Raw genomic sequence first — 20,813 nt, 5'->3', positions numbered from 1 at the left:
CATTTTCAAACACTAATTATTCTGACTTCATCCTCCGAGCCACCCTATTTATCTACACAGAAAATAGTCTGGAGTAATCGAATTAGGTTAAATTCTACCTAGTTCAAATTTTCAGAGCATGGCCCAGAGTAGAAGAATGTTGGACATTAATTTAAAATTCAGTTTTCAGAAACATAACTTTGATTTCTTTGGATTGATTCCACTGGCTCGCTATTATCAGTAAAGTACTGTCAGATTGCTAACAGATTACTGTTAAACGTATTTTTAATCCTCCCAACGTTTGGTAGGTACTGTTAACTATCTCCATTTAACAGATAAGAACACGAGTACAGACCAAATCACAAAGCTATAGAGGAGGTGAGTGAGCCGAAATACAACCTCTTTCCAAAACCCAGACTCCTCGCCCAACTTTGTTTGCTGTAGTTTTAACCAAATTTAAAAGCATCCATAGCGAATTAAAGAAATTTTCTGATTTTGTTCCCAGCCCGTTTTCCCCAAATCCCTAGGGCATTGTGTTACTATTTCTTGCACAAGTTTGTGGCGTTAACTTGTAGCCCTGGCACGATCAAGCGGATGATGACATTTTGTTTGGCTGGCCCGCCCCTCTAACACAATTCTCCCCGCTGGGGGCGCGCTGCCCCTCAAGCCGTAAGGAAAAGTAACAGCGCCTCCAGCCAGCAGGCCTGGCAGACAGCTCTGAGAGGCTGGGCGAGGAGCTCGCGGGGATCCCGCCCGCCCTCTCGGCACCACCCCAGGCCCCTCCTCCTCGCCCAGGATGCACCTGGTTGAAAACAAAATCCCACGTGACTGGCTCTGCTCTCAGGCCATCATGGCGTCTCCCAGTGGGAAGGGAGCCCGGTCGCTGGAGGCTCCTGGCTGCGGGCCCCGGCCGCTCGCCCGGGACCTGGTGGACTCCGTGGACGACGCGGAGGGGCTGTACGTGGCGGTCGAGCGTTGTCCGCTGTGCAACACCACCCGCCGGCGGCTGACCTGCGCCAAGTGCGTCCAGAACGGCGATTTCGTCTACTTCGACGGCCGCGACCGGGAGAGGTACGGCAGCCGCTCCGGCTCTATTGTTTCTTTCCCGAGTGTCTCCTCCCGCTCGGCGAATAGTGAGGTTTGAGCCTGGGGCCCGCGTCCGGGGCCCGGAGAGAGGAGGGGAATGGGGAGGGTGGGTAGCTGCTTTGCGCCGGCGCTTTGCTCCCAGGGGTCAGGGTCGGGGGTGGGGACCAGATGAGGAAGGTCGCGGTTTCCCCGTAACCCGCGGGAGAAGAGACCCCACGGTGCTCCTGGGTACTAAAGATGAAGGAATAGATGGTGACTCTGGATAAGTCTTCCCCTATTGCTCCCATAGAGTTGCATTCTCGGCACTTTGCTGCACTTCCATTCAAAAGCTTGGTTTAACCTTTGTGTTCTAAAGCACATTCATTCTCTGGAGGAGACACCAGAAGAGAATCAGATAACTGGTTAAGAAGGATTCGGGGCCGTGATACCCTGTGTCACAGCTGGACCTTGTTATGAGACACGCTTACTCTGATGTATGATTAGGACTAGCTAGTTGCTCCCTTTCCCCCTATGCCTCCAAGGATGCTAAGGCTTTTGGCAATGTGTTTTGGCTTCTGTAAAAATCCAGACTGGGAGCCACAAGCCCTTAGTTAAGAGAATTGAATTTAGGAACATGTTTTGGCCTTGTTTTGAAATCTAAACACAGAGCTACAAGTCCCTGGTTAAGATAATTGAAAAATTAGTCTGATTAACTGCAGGGTCTCAACGTTTGTTTCAGTGATTTAGTGTCATTGATAGTAAGAGCTTTTTGAGCGTGAAAGTTCGGGTATTAATTCATTTGCAACAGCCCAATATGTCATTACCTCCAACTTACTCTTGAGGAAGCTGCACAGTAAGTGCCTTGTCTTGGTCACACAGATAATGAGCATAAGAATCAGAATTAAAATCCAGGCAGCATGAACCCATATACTGTGCACCTAACCACTGGATTGTACCACCTCTATATTTGGAAATATTTTGAGTTCCTAGTATTTCTCTGATCATAAATGGAGTTTCTCTTTTGAGATTTGTGTATCTTTTTAGTCCATTGCTGTGTCTCATTGGTGCACTTGATGACTTTAGAAACTGCTGGTGTAATAAGTGATAGCTTTAAAAATGAAATCAGTTGCTTTCTTATAAGACTACTAGGCATGCGACGGAAATGTCTAACTGATGGAGTTTATCAAGGCTTCAGTTCTGGACTCTCTTCTCTGTCTGTACTTTTTCCCAGATACATTCTCATGAATGCTAAAGACTGCCAGACTTGTGTCTCCAATCCAGACCTCTCTGAAATCCAGTAAAGAGCTGCCTACTCAACATCTGTCTCTAAATTTGTAATAAGTATCTCCATCTTAATATGGCAGACTGAACTCATGGTTTTCCATGATAAATCTGTTCTTCCTCCCATGCTCATCCTAACCCAGTAAATGGTCATTTCATTCTTTTTTGATACAGGTCAAAAAACCCTGCCAGCCTTTCTTGACTTCTCTCAAAGCCACCATATCTAATCCCATCAACAAATCCTATTTGTTCTTAAAAACCTGTCTAAAACTGACCCTTTCACTAGCTCCTGGTCTGATCTGCCAGAGGATTATTGACTCTTGAGTTTCTGCTTCCACCCTTGCTCCCTCATAGTGTAATTTCCTATGTATTGCGGCTGGAGTAACATTTCTCTTCCATTCTTCAAATCTTCAATCTTGGAAGGGTTTCCTGTTTTACCCAAAGTATTAAAAAAAAGAAAAAAGGCAAAGTCCTTAACAAAAGTTCCATGCTGTCTCTTCTTCTCTGATCTCCTATTTTTGACTTACCTCATCTGCTATACCACCCTGACGTTGCCAGTCCTCAAACATACCAAGAACACTCCTGTCTCGGAGCTATTGCAGTCTTACTCAAGCTGTCAGGAACTCTTTTCTCCAAGAAATCTTCAGCCTGCTTCCTTTGTTTCCTTTAGGGCTCTGCTCATACATTGGAGAACCTCTAACCATTTAATTAAAATAGTGACCTCTTTTTCCACTTAACCTGCTTTGTTGTTTTCTTTAGCACTTAGCACTATCTTATGGTTTATATATTAATTTGTCTGCCTTCCCCCCACTCCCACCCCAGTGATGGAAGCTCTGTGAAGATGAAACTTTACCAGTTTTTCTGCTTCACATAATAGAAGCTTAATAAAGATCTGTCAAATGATTGAATGACTGTCCCTTTTTCCTAAACTTAGTCTGATCCTAAACCATTTCATGATTATCCATCATGATCCATTTGTTACTAAATCCAGAAGCTTAGGAGTTGAGACTTTCCCTTTTTTCTTATTCCATGTATCCAAATCATTGCAAGGCTAATTTTATCTGCTCCAAGATAGATCCTGAATTGGTTTACTTCTAGTCCAGACAGCCATCATTTCTCTCCCAACTGCTTATTGATTTCCTTTCGTTTACACATACACTCCTCCACACAGCAGCCACAGAAGAAATGTAAATCAGATAATGTCACAGTTTTGTTTAAACTTCTCAGTGGCTTTCCACTGCATTTAAAATAAAATTTCAGCTCCTTAATGTGGCATTTGAAGCTCCACTTGATTTGTCTACTGTTTATCTTCTAACTTTGGCTGTAAGTTTGAGTTAAAGTGTGGGCTTTGGATTCATGCTGCATTGAATCGAATCCACACTCTACCACTTGCTGTGTGATTTTGAACAAGTTTCTTAATATCTCCTATGCTTGTTTATTTCATTTTGAAAAGGGGGAGGGGACCCTAACTTCATAGGTTTGGTAGTGCTCATGTAAGGGCGTGCATTAAAGTACTTAGCGTGATGTCTAGCATATATTAAGCACTCAGGAAAGAAACTTCTGCCGTGCTCCTTCATACTTCTCCATAGTCAGGGACCTTCTCTCAAATCCTCAAAGACATGAAACTTTTTCCACCACTGGGCCTTTTCCCTTACTGCTCCTTGTGCCTGAACACTTTTTCTCTTGATTGGCACTTTGTCTTTCATGTCCCTACTTAAAAACGTCACTTCCTCAGCAAGGCCTTCCCTGTCCTTTACTAAGGTAGTTTTGCACTTCCGTCTCTCCCCATTCTTTTCTGTTGCAATATGCAGTTCTTTCATGGTGCTGAGCATGATACAAAATGTTGTTTATTTGAGGAAGATATCTCCATCCAGAATGTAGTTCCACGAAGGCATGAATTCTGGTTTTGTTCAGTCGGATCACCAGTGCTTTGTGCAGCAGCAGTGGGTAGTACATAGTAGGCATACTGTTCAGAGAATGGTAAAGGTAATACCACTTTAAAAATGGAGATAGAAATTTTTTGCTAAATCTGAAAATTAAAGTGAGTTTTCAGAAGAGGAGTGTGTAATAGTGGGTTTCTTTTTCTGACTAAGCAGAAATACCAGAACCATTCAAAATTTAGAGATAAAAAAGGCATTTTTTTTTTTAATAAAAAACGGCATGTTAGGGCTTAGTGATAACAAGACTGCCACAGTGGTCTGCCTAGCTAGCTTCGCTTCTCCCACCATCTCTCCCTTTTCCCAACTGTGCGTTCCTTAACAAGTGGACTGTTTTGTTTTGTTTTGTTTTCCTTTGTTCCCAGAACAGTGCCCTGTATCTAGTACGATGTAAGAATCTTTTAAGACCCAGGACCACTGTCCTAATAGTCAAATCATTCTTAATGAGCTCTTAATGGATACAGCTGTCTCCATAAAATATCCTGCCAAGTTACAGAGGAGAAAGGTCTCTTGCTCTCAAGGATTTACACTTACTACTAACAAGCCTTCAATTGTGCAGGTCATAGCTTGATTGTGAGATATTTCACTGTCTTCAGTATTATAAAACATTTTTGTCTTCTTTGCCTTCAGACTTTTTTCCCCTTTACTTTATGAAAAGCCCCTCACTAACTGTGGGAAAACACTTGGAAATAAAATATGGACACTTACAGCACAGTTTAAAAACACTTGTTTAACCTCTGATTCTTTTCAGCAAATTAGCCAAATTAGCTGTGCGTACGTAGATCTTGAACATTACAATGCATATCAAAATTCTTGTAAATGTGTTTTTTCAGTTTTTGTTAATAGACTAGCTAATTGTAAAGGTTTTAATTGTGCAGTTCAAAGAAAATTAGATATTAATGAACAATCTACCTCACCACAATTAGTTCCTTTGACTCCTAAGAAGGGAACATGTGTCTTTGTATAACTCTGTAGACTAAATGAGTTTGGCGGGTAGATTGATTGAAAAATATCTGAATGATTCTTTTTCTGTTAATGTTCAGTGGGAAGACTTAAAATCTTGGTATCCTCACCAATGCTATCCTTTCCTCACCCCCCACCTTGGTCCCATTCCTAAAACAATATCCACTTTTTTCTCTGATTTTCATCTGCCTTTTAGCTTGTGCGCTGCTTTTTTTGTTTGTTTGTTTTAAGTTTATTCTGAAAGAGAGAGTGAGGGAGGGAGGGGCAGAGAGAGAGAGAGAGAATCCGAGCAGGCTCTGTACTGTCAGCACAGATCTTGACACAGGGTTCAGTCCCACAAACTGTGAGATCATGACCTGAGCCAAAATCAAGAGTTGGATGCTTCACCAACTGAGCCACCCAGGCGTCCCAGCTTGTGTGCTTCTTTAAGAGATGAAAGAGGAATGATATTAAGCAGTACTCTCAACACAATCTTCTTTGGATCTTGTACTGGTGAACATTTTTAAATTATGGGGCTTTTTATGGGAACATAATTTTCTGGTGTACATTATTTGACAGCAAACATAATACTGTTACCCAATAGATAACTGACAAGTTAAATAATCTTTCCACTCAAGACTGGAAAGAAATTGGTTACCAGGTTATGATAGGTGTAGGAATGGGACGGGAAACATAATCTGAGTACAACAGACAACAGCACTCCAGAAAATCTGCCTGTAGGTTTAGGAACCAGTTACCTTAACTTGGATCAAAAAAGACATTTATAAGCATATGGCTATTGCTTTTTTAAAAATTTTTTTTCAACGTTTATTTTGGGGACAGAGAGAGACAGAGCATGAACGGGGGAGGGGCAGAGAGAGAGGGAGACACAGAATTGGAAACAGGCTCCAGGCTCTGAGCCATCAGCCCAGAGCCCGATGCAGGGCTTGAATTCACGGACCGTGAGATCGTGACCTGGCTGAAGTCGGTCGCTTAACCGACTGCGCCACCCAGGCGCCCCAGCTATTGCTTTTTTAAGTAGGTTTTCAGGAATGATGTGGCATTATGGTCACTGATGAGTTTTAAGAATATATGTTATGCTTTTACCAGGAAACAAATAGGGTGCTAAAAAGAGTGGTGGGATAAAAGATGAGCAGAAAATCCTAGATGTTACTGAAAATTTCAAGGGGAAGACACACCCAACATCAAAAAAAATTATTCTTTAGATATTTCTGTTCTCTCTCAGGATCTTTTTGGTTGTCACTCATTGTAGCCTATAAGAATGTACTGTCTTGGGGCACGTAGGTGGCTCAGTTGGTTGAGCATCCGACTTCAGCTCAGGTCATGATCTCACGGTTTGTGAGTTTGAGCCCTGCATTGGGCTCTCTCTTGTCAGTGCAAAGCCTGCTTTGGATCCTCTGTCCCCCTCTCTCTGCCCCTCCCCTACTTGTGTTCTCTCAAAAATAAACATTAAAAAAAATCTGTCTCGAAGGGGGCACCTGGGTGGCTCAGTCAGTTAAGTGTCCGACTCTTGGTTTCTCTCAGGTCATGATCTCATGGTTGTGAAATTGAAACCCATGTTGGGCTCTGCACTGGCAGCATGGAGCCTGCTTGGGATTCTCTTTCTCCTCTCACTCTGCTCCTCCCTCATTTACACGTGCATGCATGCTCTCTCCCTCTAAATAAATAAATAAACTTAAAAAAAAAAGAATCTGCTGTCTTGAGAATTCATTTCTGCACCCACGTTTGTATACCTTCTTAGCAGAACAAAAGCTCTACGGGTGGCTAAACACTCCATCTTTAGATACGAGTTTATCAACCTTACTGCTGTTTATGTCCTTCAGAAAGGGTCTCAACTCCCATCCCATGCAGCTTATTAATTGTATTTGTGCCAACGTCTGTGGGTCTGCTGAGAAAATACAACTTCTGTTTTCTGTCAGTGTCAATGGCTGCTCTTTCGTTATGCCTTTTAGAATTTATAAAAGGCTTTCACATAATCTCGTTTGTTCCCTATCGCAGACCCATGAGTTATTAACCTATTTTCAACATGAGGCAATTCAGAGTATTTGTATCTTACTCCTGGGCTATGCTAGTTCTTAAACTCACTTCCAGATCTGAACTATATTTTTATATATGTAGTTTATTTTAATACATTAGTAAGATTAAGTACAAAATCACTCATTGCAGTGAAGAAAAGGGAAACTAACATGCATTACATGCTAATAAGTTGTACCTTATGTTCGCATTTATCTTATTTAACCCTTGCAACCAAGTGGGGTAAGCTTTATTCCCATTTTACAAGTGAGGAAACTAAACCGTGGTTTCGTTTCTATTTTCTTTTAATGACTTAGCCTTCATTCCCTCTAGCGGAGTATATTTTTACTGTATTTTCTCATATTCTAACATAAAAGAACCGTCCTGATCTGGACCACATCTTGTTTTGTTTTGTTTTGTTTTGTTTTTTCATATTACATTTGTCAGTAAACATCATACCCTTGTATGCCTAAAGAATTTAAGGAAAAAAATTTGGTGACTAGTAATTCTTACTGGTTAGTATTTTAATTGAAGAAGTATTTAGTTCTTCAACAATCTCTACTTGTATAAGGGAGATTGCTGTGTTCTCTTTCCCAGGCACAGGCTGTGCTCTCTCACTTTTGCCTGGGAAGCCTCACTGCCTTATTTCTAGAGCCAGAAATTATTAATTCTTGTAACAAACCTAATGTCCAAATCAGAGATAGGGAGTCTTCCCCACCAGTGACCTAAAAGCTATTCATGCTCATTTTCCCTTTTAGATTTAAGGAACCCAAGGACTATAATCTGTCTCAGGAGACCTAAGAATTTAGGTACTTTTAGGGGAATATGTATATATTTTTATGGTGTATGTGATCCTCTAAGAAGGAGCATGAGAAATTTGATTAGCATCTTTTTTTTTCTGATTATAGATGTACATGTGATTATTGTAGAAAACTTATAAAGTACAGAAATACCTAAAGAAGGAAAGACTTTATCTGTATTCCCACATCTCTGTTAATAATTTGTTGTATCTCCTTCCAGCCTTGTGTGTGTGTGTGTGTGCGTGCATGCACACACGTGCGTGCTTAATACGTTTTTTCATTTGGAATCATAACATGTGTACATAGTGTGTTGTGCCTCCCCCCCCCCCCCCCCCGCCCCCAACATCTCCTAAAACACATGCTCATGTCTTGTCCTCAAAAATGTTACAATGTCCTGCATGGCAGTATAGTATCATTTAATAAATCATTCTCCTATTGAACATTAACATTGTGTCCAATTTTTGCTGTTATGACTGATTTTGTGATTGGTACCTTCAAACATAAATATTCATCTCATCTCTATTTCTTTGAACTGCAGTAGCTGGTTCAAAGGGTTTAATATTTTTTAAGTCTCTCAACTCCATATTTGAAAGGTTATTATTATTTGCCTTTCTCAAAATTCATTAGTATTTCTCAGACTTTTCTGTTGCCATATTCTTAGGCACAAAGATCTCTAGGATGAGGGTAAGCACTGGGCAGGCAGATGGAGGGATTAGAGTTATTGTAGGAAAGGATATGCTTAGGACATAGTACTCTAAGTTATGGGTGTTATGAGGATGTTATCACCTAGAATTAATAGAATTAATAATATGGATCCGTGATAGAGTACATGCCCTGGTGCTGTTTTCTCGTGGTATGAAGCAGGTTTGTGTGAATAGTCCAGCCTGTGAATAGATCCACTCAGTCGCCCATGATGGTCTGTGGCCCTGGAACAGCGTGGAGTGACGGGGCTCACACTCTTGACTGATGCCTCAGCAGCAGCACACTCCTAACCCTGTTATCCTACCTGCTGTGTTGAGATGCATTGGTGCGGATAAAGTAGCTCTTTGCCTTGTGAAACAGCAACATTTCCTTTGCTTTTAATGCCTTCCTTCCCTTCGCAGGGCCGGCTCTAACCCATCCCCAGGTTAGCCCAGACAGGCGTAATGCCCCAAACTGGGCCATGTGCCAACTCTGGTACCACCCGGGTGCTGTGTGACCACGGGCTCCTAATTCTCATCACTCTCTGTTGCAGGGGGACTGTTTGAAAGTCAGTTTAAGGGAGTACTTTGTTAATGGGGGAAAAAGATCATCGTTGCAAAAGTATGGAAGAATTTAGGAGACGAAGTCCATTTAAGGAAGTGCTTTTTTAGGGAAAAAAACAACTCTTAAGTTTTGGAGGAATTTGGTAAATAATATACAAGGTATTTTTAAATTGGGAGAGAAAATATAACAAATAATGTTGTAAAAGCCCTGGTGCATGTTACAGGTTCACTGGCAGACTCCTTTCAGAAAACAACACAAAACTAGAGTCATTCGACATCAAAATAATTGCTAAATGTATCTGTGTAAAAGTTTGGAAAGTTCTCTAAAGCAGAAACATAAGTAGGCAGAAAGCAAATTGAGAAAAAATAATGTCATGATGTTGGAAAGAAAAATGGCTAATTTCCCTAATAGCCCTTAAAAAAGCTATTAGAAAAATGAACAAAAGACATAGGGGAACAATAAAAGAGAAGTAAGTAGTCAATAAGGAAAAGGCATTCCAACATTTCTAATAGTGAAATAAAGAAAGACAAATAAATGAATTATGAACTATCTTTGGGGGAAGGGGTAGGAGGCTGATTAATTTAGTAAAGAGTAAAAAGAAATGTGCAGTCTTTGGAGAGAGTGAGTTAAAACAGGTTCTGTTACTCCCTGTTGGTGGGGTTGTAAATTATATGAAATGATTGCGAGGAAATTTAAAGCCAACTGCCAGAATTTAGCATGTAAGTATTTGACCCAGCAGTTTATTTTATTTATAGGAATTTCTGAGAAATAAAAGCTTTTAAAGATTTGTGCACTAGGATATTCACTTATAACATTACTGATAAAGAGTGAAAATTCTGAAATGATGCCCATGTTCATGAGTAGGAGTTCATATGAATAAACGATAGGATGTCCACTCAGTGAGATTCTGTGTGTTTGTTAAAGATTGAAATTAGTGTGTATGTTCTGACCTGGAAAAAGACCAGATATTTTACGTGATCAGCCCTCCTTGAAAGGCAGTACATAAAACATTTCCTTCTTCCCCCCTTCTTTGGTAAAACATGTATCCTTAAATCTAGTTGAGTGTGATGATTGTATGAATCTTTCTACCTCTTGGAAACCAGATTGAGAGAGCACAAAATTGTGGAGTGGATTTTTTTTATCTTTCCATCAGTGGTGTGATGGAGAATGCAGAGAACGGATGAGTGTGCAGATGAGCAGTTGAAATGCTGACCTGGCCACATTCCTTGATCTCATCCACTCCACTGTTTAGCTTTGTTAACACCACCTATTTTTAATTTCCTTCCTGAAGAATAACATGACTCAGAAGTGTTTGATACGGTAGGAATTGTTGTTATCTTTTGTTTATTATTCCTGCTGGCAACTGCATATTTACATTTTAAGTTTGTTTTTAACAAAGCCCAAGAGAACCAGCTCAATATAAGGCTGGGCACGGTTGTTTGTCTTCCCAATTTGTTTTAGTGCCAAGTGGCATTTTTACAACAGATCTGAAAGAAGAACTTTTATAGTCTCTAAAAGCAAGATTTCATCCTCCATGTCAGTCATTTGTTTGCCTGGTCTGATGAGTCTTGTAAATTTGTCATCTTCAGGTTATTAGGACATGAATCAGCACGTAGCCTCAGTGAGGTAGAAGTAAATACCATTAGTTTCTCATTTTTGATACATGGAAATGGAAGCATATGTCAATAATGTGTCCAAGAATACACAGTAATCTATGTAATTAGATTTCTTAATATTCTGGAAGATGCTTTGCTGTAAGTTGCAGACACAGACTAGATGCCTGATAAATTAACTGGTGAATCTATGGGTTTGTCTAGATTCCATACTGGTTTTGGAGTGTTCTAGTACTGTTTCAAGTCTAGTAGTAACTACTACCTTACTCGCCATTGCAGTGCTCTTGGTACAACTTTCTGCGATGATGTTTTGTATGTTTCCCGTCAAGTAGGCTAGCCAGCAGCTGTATGTGGCTATTGAAATATGGTTAGTACAACTGAAGAACTGAATTTTTTTGATTTTAATTTAGTCATACAAATGTATAAAATTACTTGATTTGCTCTCTTAACATATATTTTACATTTTCAGTGACTACATTTTCATTAAATGGTAGGGTCATAATTAGAATTTTTTATCCCTTTTTTCTCTTTTTAAAATTGAAGTATAATTAACATGCAATGTTGTATTAGTTTCAGGTGTACAACATACTGATTTGACACTTCTATTCATTACTCAGTGCTCATCGCTGTAAGTGTAGTCACCATCTGTCACACCATACAATGTTATTACGTCATTGACTATGTACTTTTCATCTCCATGACTTATTTATTTCATAATGGGAAGTTTGTCCCTCTTAATCCCCTTTATTTTTCCCCTCCACCCCGACCCACCTCCCCTATGGCAACCACCAGTTAGTAATCAGTATTTAAGTATTTTCTTGTCTGTTTTGTTTTCTAGATTCTCCATATAAGTGAAATCATACGGTATTTGTCTTTCTGTGTCTGACTTTTTTCACTTAGCATAATTCCCTCTAGGTCTATCCATGTTGTCCCAAATGGCAAGGTCTTACTCTTTTTTTACAGGGGAATAATACTTCATCACGTATATTTACCACATTGCCTTTATCCATTTGTGTATCAATCCCTTCCATTTTGAAGTAGAAATGATATTTCAGACTCCTTTTAACCAGGATGATTTTAAGGAAAGAGATTTCTGGGGCTGTTACTATTCTGTTGTTTTCATTTAGGCTAGGAATTTGGGAGACAGCCAAAAGCCTAATCTTGGACTCCATACTATGTTACTTACTATAGCATATAGCATTATCATTGTTTTTTTTTTTTCTTTGAAAATAGCCACTGTTAACTTGTTTAAAAATTGGTTGTGTGATGTTAGTCCTATGATTTTTTTTTTTTTTAACCCAGATCCTTATAATGCAGCAAGGCACATTTTAGCTTTTCTGTAGCACATGTGACTGGTGACTACTTTAGTGAATAGCACAGATCTAGAAGATCTGAATGACACTGTTAGTCACCTTCAGCTGGTTGACCTTTATAGAACACTGTATCCAACAGCTATAGATACATATTCTTTCAGGTGCACAGGGAACTTTACACCAGGGCATACCAGATACAAGGCCATAAGACCCTCTCAAATCAAAAGATTGAAATCTTATAGAGTATATTCTGTGACCACATCAAAAAAACAGAAAACAATAAGTTACCTAGAAAAGCTCACATATCTGGAAATTAAGCAATATACTTCTAAATAACTTACAGGTCAAGGAGGGAATTTATGGAAAATTAGCAATTCCAAACTAAATGATGATGAAAATATACCCTATCAATAATTTGGGGGTTAGGGTGCCTGGGTGATTCAGTTGGTTAAGCATCCAACTCTTGGTTTCAGCTCAGGTCATGCATGTTATCATGGTTCATGAGTTCGAGACCCACATTGGGCTCCATGCTGACAGTGCAGAGCCTGCTTGGGATTCATTTTCTCTCCCTCCCCCTCCCCCTCTCCCTCTCCCTCCCTTTCCTTCCCTCCCTCCCCCTCTCAAAATAAGTAAATTTAAAAACTTTAAAAAATACTTTAACTTTGGGGGTTTAACTAAATATGACTTTATATGGTCATATTAAAAAGAGAGGCTTAAAATTGATATAAATTGATCTAAGTTTCTACCTTAAACTTCAAAGAAAAGAAAAGAAAAAAGAGGGGGAGCAAGCTAAACTCCAAATAAGGGAGCAGGAAGAAAATGATAAGGGTGGAAGACTGACAGAGAAAATGAACTGCAGTGTGATATCCCTTCCTTTTGATAACTTGTTCTAAGTAACTTGTTAGCCCATAATGACTGGCAATAAAATTAGTAAGGAAAAAACGTTACACTTTAAAAATTATAAGGAACCAATTTATAGGTGAGAGCAGGATTGAATTAAGCTAAATAATTAAAATCATGTTTATATTAGAAGCCTTAGTTTCCTTGAATTCACATTCACTGTAGTGCTCTGATGTGCCTGTTTTAGAAGATAATTTAACCTTTGGGGTGGGGCTTCTAGACATATTTTATAAACCCGTGAAAGAACTTTACTGACTGAGCCAGCCAGGCACCCCTAAACCCATGAAAGAATTTTATTTATCTTTATTAAAAAAAAATTTTTTTTAACATTTATTTATCTTTTGAGAGAGCACAAGTGGGGGAGGAGCAGAGGGAGACATAGAATCTGAAGCTGTCAGCACAGAGCCCGATGCAGGGCTCGAACCCACCAACCATGAGATCATGACCTGAGCCAAAGTCAGACGCTTAACCAACTGAGCCACCCAGGCACCCCTATTTATCTTTATTTTTAAGGTTGACTTATTTATTTTGCATGCACAGTGGGAGAGGGGCAGAGAGAGAGAGAATCCCAAGCCCAATATGGGGCTCGAACTCAAGAACCTCGAAATCATGACCTGAGCCCAAGTTGGATGCTTAACTGACTGAGCCACTCAGATGCCCTTCCCATGAAAGAATTTTAAAGCTGAGAATTTGAACTTAGTTTGGAAATGAGCAAATGGCATAAGCAGCTGTGTGTGCACCCGACTGAGAAGATGTGTACTTACTTTCAGGACTGTGACATCTCCAAATGACTCTGCAGAAATGATTGGCTCTCAGGGGTTTGCAAAATCTCACTGAACTGAAAAGAATGAATATTTAAGGGGTGCCTTGGTGGCTCACTTGGTTGAACATCCAACTCTTGATTTCAGCTCAGGTCATGATCCCCAGGGTCATGAGACCAAGCCCTGTGTCCATCTCTGCACTGAGCTTGGAGCCTACTCTGGATATTCTCTCTCTCTCTCTCTCTCTCTCTCTCTCTCTCTCTCTCTCTCTCTCTCTCTCTCTCCCCCCTCCCTCCCTCTCTCCCTCCCTCTCTCCCTCTCTCTCCCTCTCCCTCTCTCTCTCCCTCTCCCTCTCTCCCCCTCTCTCTCTCTCTCTCTCTCCCTCTCCCTCTCTCTCTCCCTCTCCCTCTCTCTCCCTCTCTCTCCCCCCTCCCTCCCCTGTGCGTGAGCTCTCTGTCTCTAAAATAAAAAATAAAAATAAAATAAAAATTTAAAGAATGAACATTTTAAATAAGACAATACATTTTTTTCTTACAGGTTTATAGACAAGAAAGAAAGGTTAAACCAACTTAAGAGCAAGCAAGAAGAATTTCAAAAAGAGTGAGTTTCCCTTTTGTTTTTCCATGTGTGGAGGTTCTCTTGTCACCCTGTGGTTTAATTCAGTGCTGTGGTATGCAGATATATGGATTGCTCACTTGCTGAAGTAAGGATACAATTTCAAAGTATGGAAGAGCAGTGCAAATGGAAGAAGCAAAATAGGAGAGATTATCAAGTTCCTAGAAAATATTGGGATCAGACCCAGTGCCTGGTACACAGTAGGCACTCAGTGACTAGACGGATGAATCAAATCCCTGGCCCTAATAATTGATGTGGGGCAAATGGGTCCAGAACAGTAGGCAAATAAGTGTCCTATAGGGCATCACCCCTTCCATTTATCTTTCTTCTTCAGGATCACCGTTTTTGCAAATTGTGGTCTGCATATCATCTACATGCATTAGCTAATGTTACTACCTTAAAAATGCAGATTCTTGGAATCCTATCCTCAGATACTCTGACTCACTGGGTGTGGAGTGGGGGAAGGCGCTGGAATCTGAGTTATTAACATGCACCCCTGATGAATCTCCTACTCTCTGGATTTGAGAATCGTCTTGTAGAATCTTCTGTCCCAAACTGACCCAGTCGCTTTCCTCCAGATGCACCCCAGGTCTGATGAACACATTTTTAAGCAGATTAAATCTTCTGAGACTCCCCACCTGACAGAAACCTGCTTAGATTTATTTAAGTCATTTCTCTAACTTAATCACAGGAACTTCTGTTTCTTCCATAGAACCTTTCACCCCACAGAACAGATTTGTACAGATGTCAGGTTGTGCCGTTTCTTTAGAAACTGAACATCCACATTTTATATCATGAATACTCTTGCAACTGTTATTAATAATTATGACTGATGGAAATGATTGATTATGACTGAGGACAGAGGCTCTGGTTGTTATGGAAATTTACTATGAATGTTTACAGAAACGTTCTGGGCAGTATTAAAAGTGTAAAAAGTGAGGCACCTGGGTGGCTCAGTCAGTTAAGCATCCGAACTCTTGATTTCAGCTCCAGTTATGATCTTACAGTTTCATGAGTTCAAGCTCCACATGGGCTCTGTGCTAACAGCTTGGAGCCTGCTTGAGATTCTCCCTCTTTCTCTGCCCCTCCCCCAGTTGTACTCTCTCTGTCTCTCTCAAAATAAATAAACTTAAAAAAAAATTTTTTTTAAAGCACAGAAAGAAGGAGGTGACGAAAAAAATTAGAGAATGGGGAATTTGGAAAACATTTTTAAATGCCCAAGTTCCACTTTGGTATTTCCAGCCATTTTGAAGAAGTTACTTTAAAAACACATTGATTTTACATTTTGGAACTTTACAAAATTTATTATTGTCTTTTCTTTGTACAGGGTGTTAAAAGCTATGGAAGGAAAATGGATAACAGATCAGTTGGTAAGCTGTAAGAAGTATTTAAAGAATACTCTTTCTATGTGAGGTTACATGCTTTTAAGTTGGTAGTGCTTAAAAATTCATTTTGAATTTAAATTTATTTTGATCATTTTTGGCAGTCTTCTATTTGAATATATTTGTAGTGTGGGCCCTCACATATTTTATCTAGATACCAAACACCGAATATTGGCAGTTAATTTTAGAGCCATTATAAAGGATAAGTATCAAGTCTGGTATTGACATAGGAATACAAGAACCATAAACTGTCCTTTTTGAAAAAAACTTACTCATTGTAAATATACACTCCCTACATGGATTGCTGATTAAGTGTGAAAAGTAAACTCCTAAAAATATTAAAAGAAAATATGGGAGAGTATTTATGTACTCTGCAGATAAGCAGGCCTTTATAAGCCATAAAGGAAAACATTTTGACAGACTACATAAAAGTTTAAAAGTTCTGTGTGTTGGAGACCCTGAGCAAAATGAACATAAACTGGGACAAAATGAGTACAACATATGAAAATAGGGAGTTTGATTAATAACACTTTTACTCAGTGTTGGTGAGAATATATACATTGACATATTTGTTTGGAGGATAAGTTGGTGGTTTGGGTTTTGTTTTTGTTTTTTGTTTTTTATTACACATGTGGTATTTAGCAATTTTCCTCCTAAAACAAATGCGTGAATACAGGGATTAATGGATAGAGAAGCTGATTGACTACTGCATGGGTAGTAATCCATAAATAACTTAAATGCTCATCAGACAGGATAAGATAAATAATGGATACCGTGTAGTTGTTAAAAAAGAATGTGATCAATCCATATGTGTTGATACGGAATGATGTCCAGGATAAATTCTTTAATGAAAGAGCAAACAAAAAGGCTAGAGTAAAGTATGATTCCATCTGTGTATGTGTTTTAAATACAAATATACTCTAAAAAAAATCTGAAAAGATACGTATTAAACTTTGAGATTACCCTTGAAGAATGGGAAGGAGTCAAGCTAACGATCATTTTATTTTTTCTCTTCTGTGATGTTTACTTTTTTTCACAATAAGCACCACTCATAATTTTTCAGTAATAACTTGAATAATATATGTGATATAAGTGAATTCTTATGCTCTGTTATAGAAACAAAGTATGTCGTATAGAAAAAGATCGTTAAAGGCTATTTATAAAGAATCCCATTTCCATGTTTCTAAATTCCCTGTACTGTTTTCTAGTTTTTCTATCAAAAACTTCAGTACTGGTTCTTAAAGACTAATACCCTATAAAAGTGAGGACATCTCATTGCTATTTCATCTCTCAATCCATCCATCAGTCCCCATGAGTCTGTTTTCAAATGTCTGTCCAGCAGAGAGGTTAGCACTTCGCCAGCTGGACTGTCTCTGCAGTCTGCTCTACCTCTTATACCATCAGGATTAAGACCAGTGTTAAACACCATAAACATTTGAATGCTGTTTTAAGCTTGGAATTATCCACGTTTACAGAACAGATAATCATATTTTTTTAACTGACTACCAGGTTGCATTTTTACTGATCTTTTATTCACCTTAGGGGAAAAAAACTTCTGTTTTTATTGAGTTTTTTATTATTTTGCAAGTAATAGTTTCTTATTGTATTAGTGAGATAATACAGTGATGTTAATGGTCTCCTCAGGGAATAGCATAAAGAGTTTCAAGCAGTGTAGTAGTGGAATCTTCTGTGGTCTGTCTGTATCTATACTCACCAATATGGTAGCCACATGTGGTGTTGAACATTTGACATGTGGGTGGTGGTGAGTAGGAACTGAATTTTATTTTATGTAATTCCAAATTACTTTTAAATAGCCACATGGGATCACTAGCTATATATTGGACTGAGCAGGTTAAGAGAATATCCTGAGAATATCCTTCACCATTTTTCTCTGTGCTCATTAACACATAAAAGAACTATGTGAGAGAGGGAGGCAAACCATAAGAGACTCTTAAATACAGAGAACAAACTGAGGGTTGCTGGTGGGGTCTTGGGGTGGTGTGGGGCATGGACTACTAAATGGGCGATGAGCATTAAGGAGGGCAGTTGGGATGAGCACTGGGTGTCATATGTAAGTGATGAATCACTAAATTCTATTCCTGAAATCATTATTACACTATATGTTAACTAACTCGGATTTAAATTAAAAAAAAACTATGTGAATTTCTTTGTCTTAATTTCCTACAGAATGACATTTTGTTCTGTTTTGTAATCCACCATTGTTAGTTACAAAAGTTATAATAAGTATAATTATACTGGTCTTTTCTTCATTGTGTTTTCTAAGATATGCTTCAAAATAATAATGATCCTGGGTAGATAATCATATTCATCATAAGAGACCAACATTTGTGATATTTATTGTATATATATTTTTTTAAGAGATGGAAAATAATGTCCTGCAAGATGAGGATTGAACAGCTAAAACAAACAATATGTAAAGGAAATGAAGAAATGAAGATAAGTAAGTAATTTGCCCCTCTTCTTCTAGACCTAATAAAGCGCCAGTGTGGAATTTTGTTGGATTAATAAGCTAGAGAGAGAGAGAGAGAGGAGGGGGGAAGGCAATAGCAACCTGGAAAGGTTTCCTGCTTGCCTTCCTCCTCTTGTAAAACATTTCTGTAAGGATTTTAAATAAATAAATATATTTATATATTTTCAAAGAGATATTATATATATACATGTATATGTATGTATAAAACTACTTTGAATACACTACTTCTCTCAGTTAAGAAAATTAAGGAATATGTATTTTACATTTGCCTTTGCTAACAGGAAGCTTGGTACTCAGTTATAATTATTAGTTCATTCCAGAAGCACAGAATATTGGCTTTTCTCCATGAGTGAGTCTCATACACATTTTAATCTGTATTAATCTTACATTATATTTGCATATATCATACTTTATCATAGATGGTTGTCAAAATTTTGGAGAGCCCTCTTAGAAATCTTGTATCCTTAGAAACATTACATGTATTTTTGAAAATCAGTGTTTAAAGTTCAGAGTGAGTCACCATCATACCTCATGAATCCCTTTCTTGTCTGCTCGTTGTGTTCAGAAGCAAGTATTTTATAGTGGTATGTAACAGAGTAAAAGCTTCCTTTGAAAATGTCCTACTAAGGTGCTCCTGTGGCGTTTCACAGGGTTACTAGGCTAGAATGGCAGGCAGCCTGGTGAAGAGGTGCTGAGCATGTGGACAGCCGGTGACCCACTGAGCTCCACATGCATCTCCAGAGGCCCTGGTTCAGGAGCAGTGTAGAGACTCGTGACTTAACATTGGTTCATCCTCTTTCCGCAGCCTTCCGTGATGCTCACACCAGGGGTTTGCCGCCAGGCATCTGTGAGCCCCCTGAAATTGCTGGAGTTACTGAGTTTGTGCGTTTCCCTAATGAGCGAGTTTAAGACTTTGATCAGCTGATTTTAACAGATTCTAACTCCCCAAAACAAAATCGCCACAGAGAAGATTTGGTACTAAACGCAGTGGGCCTGCCTCCTACTGTGGTACCTGATGGAGACGTGGCCACAGTACAGCAAACTGTGCATATGCTGAGCAACAGGAGGCCTGGGCTCAGCTGGACCATGAGTTTGGCCTGGTGTAGGCACAGCATGCCTTTGTTCACTGGTATAGGGGTGAGGGCATGGAGGAAGGAGAGTTTTCTGAGGCCCTCGAGAAGGATTATGAGGAGGTTGGTGTGGATTCTGTTGAAGGAGAGGGTGAAGAGGGAGGAGAGGAATACCAGTTACCATTCTTTTCAGCCCTGTGGCACGTCACACTCAGAACTTCAACATGGGCTGACAGGCAACAAAGCTTTCTGGCTAGACTGTCTTCGCTTTTAACTGTGATCATGTCTTACTTTTCCACATGTGCCTGTCACATTTTTCCATCACGTGTCGGAGTAAGGGCTTTAAAAAGGAAAACATTAAATAAAAGCAGTGGACCCTGTAACAGTGGGTTCTCTCCCTAGCAAGCCATCGGAGTCACCTGGTGACCCTTGTGAGGTCGAGAGAGAGCCCTAGGGCCCACCCTGGGCGTGAGAAATTGAAATCTCATGCGTGGGGACTGCGTCAGTGGTTCACAAACTGTCTGGAGTAAAAGACCAGTTTTTTCCTCTGTGGTGTCTAATCTGTCATAAACTGACACCAGTACTTTTATAAAACAATAAAATACTGGAAGCATGATTGGACACTTGGATATCATAGCACTGGCATATTGCTACGTGAGATAGGCAGTATCTGTAGGCTAAACTTACTCTGTATTTCTGTACTTCTCTTGTCTGGCTGGTAGAAGTTTACTGATGGGCCCAGATCCATAGGCCGACTCTTGAGTAGCCCTGCTCTGGGTGGTACTGCTGAACCTACCAGTGTTGGGAACCACAGATGAGACTCAGAAAATTTTGCAAACAGTTTTAAGGAAGTTAATGGATTCCAGAAACTATGCATGGTCTCAAGTTCACAGATTAAGAGCTTGCTACCCAGTAGATAGTATATTTTTTTTAACTTTGTTGTTGAAATACCACAAATATTCAGAAAAGGTTATATGTTCTAAACTATAGAGCCTGATGAATATTTCTCTGGAATCTTTTGATTTTATGTGTCATGATACAGAATAATACAGACATTTTATATATATACATACATATATACGAACCTTGAATGAAGGTTGAGTTGATCTGTGCTACAGACTTCCTTATCCAAACAACCAAGAGTAGATGACAGAAAGAGCATCACAGTGCTTTTATGTTTAGGGGAGATGGCATGGAGAGAAGGACAAGTGAAACTCTTGAGTGCTGAGTCTGCACTAGTGCAGATTAGGTGACTGATGATTTCCTGCCACCTGTGGAGGATCTTGGTATTAAGTTCTAAACTGTTTTTAAAACGTCTGACCACCATATGGCCAAACATTCAGTTGAGCACTTGGCAGAGAACTCAGTAGAGATCATGAAAATGA

At 39.5% G+C, this 20,813-nt stretch overlaps 1 protein-coding gene across 2 annotated transcripts in view; it reads left to right on the top strand.

The window, feature by feature from the left end:
- The first annotated feature begins 813 nt into the window (after positions 1 to 813).
- ATG14 (autophagy related 14) overlaps positions 814 to 20,813 on the top strand; it is an 80,679-nt gene continuing 60,679 nt past the window's right edge. For both annotated transcript variants that reach the window (XR_007152954.1, XM_047862528.1), the window contains exons 1-4: positions 814 to 1,050; positions 14,408 to 14,470; positions 15,813 to 15,855; positions 18,247 to 18,328. Coding sequence is in view for 1 of the 2 variants with exons in the window: in XM_047862528.1 (XP_047718484.1) it covers positions 830 to 1,050; positions 14,408 to 14,470; positions 15,813 to 15,855; positions 18,247 to 18,328 (409 nt within the window). In the remaining variant the exon portion in view is untranslated. The remainder of the gene's footprint in view (positions 1,051 to 14,407; positions 14,471 to 15,812; positions 15,856 to 18,246; positions 18,329 to 20,813) is intronic.

Source organism: Prionailurus viverrinus, chromosome B3, assembly GCF_022837055.1.
Source record: "Prionailurus viverrinus isolate Anna chromosome B3, UM_Priviv_1.0, whole genome shotgun sequence".
In the NCBI taxonomy this organism is placed as follows: Eukaryota; Metazoa; Chordata; class Mammalia; order Carnivora; family Felidae; genus Prionailurus; species Prionailurus viverrinus.
This window is presented reverse-complemented; position numbering and strand designations above follow the sequence as displayed.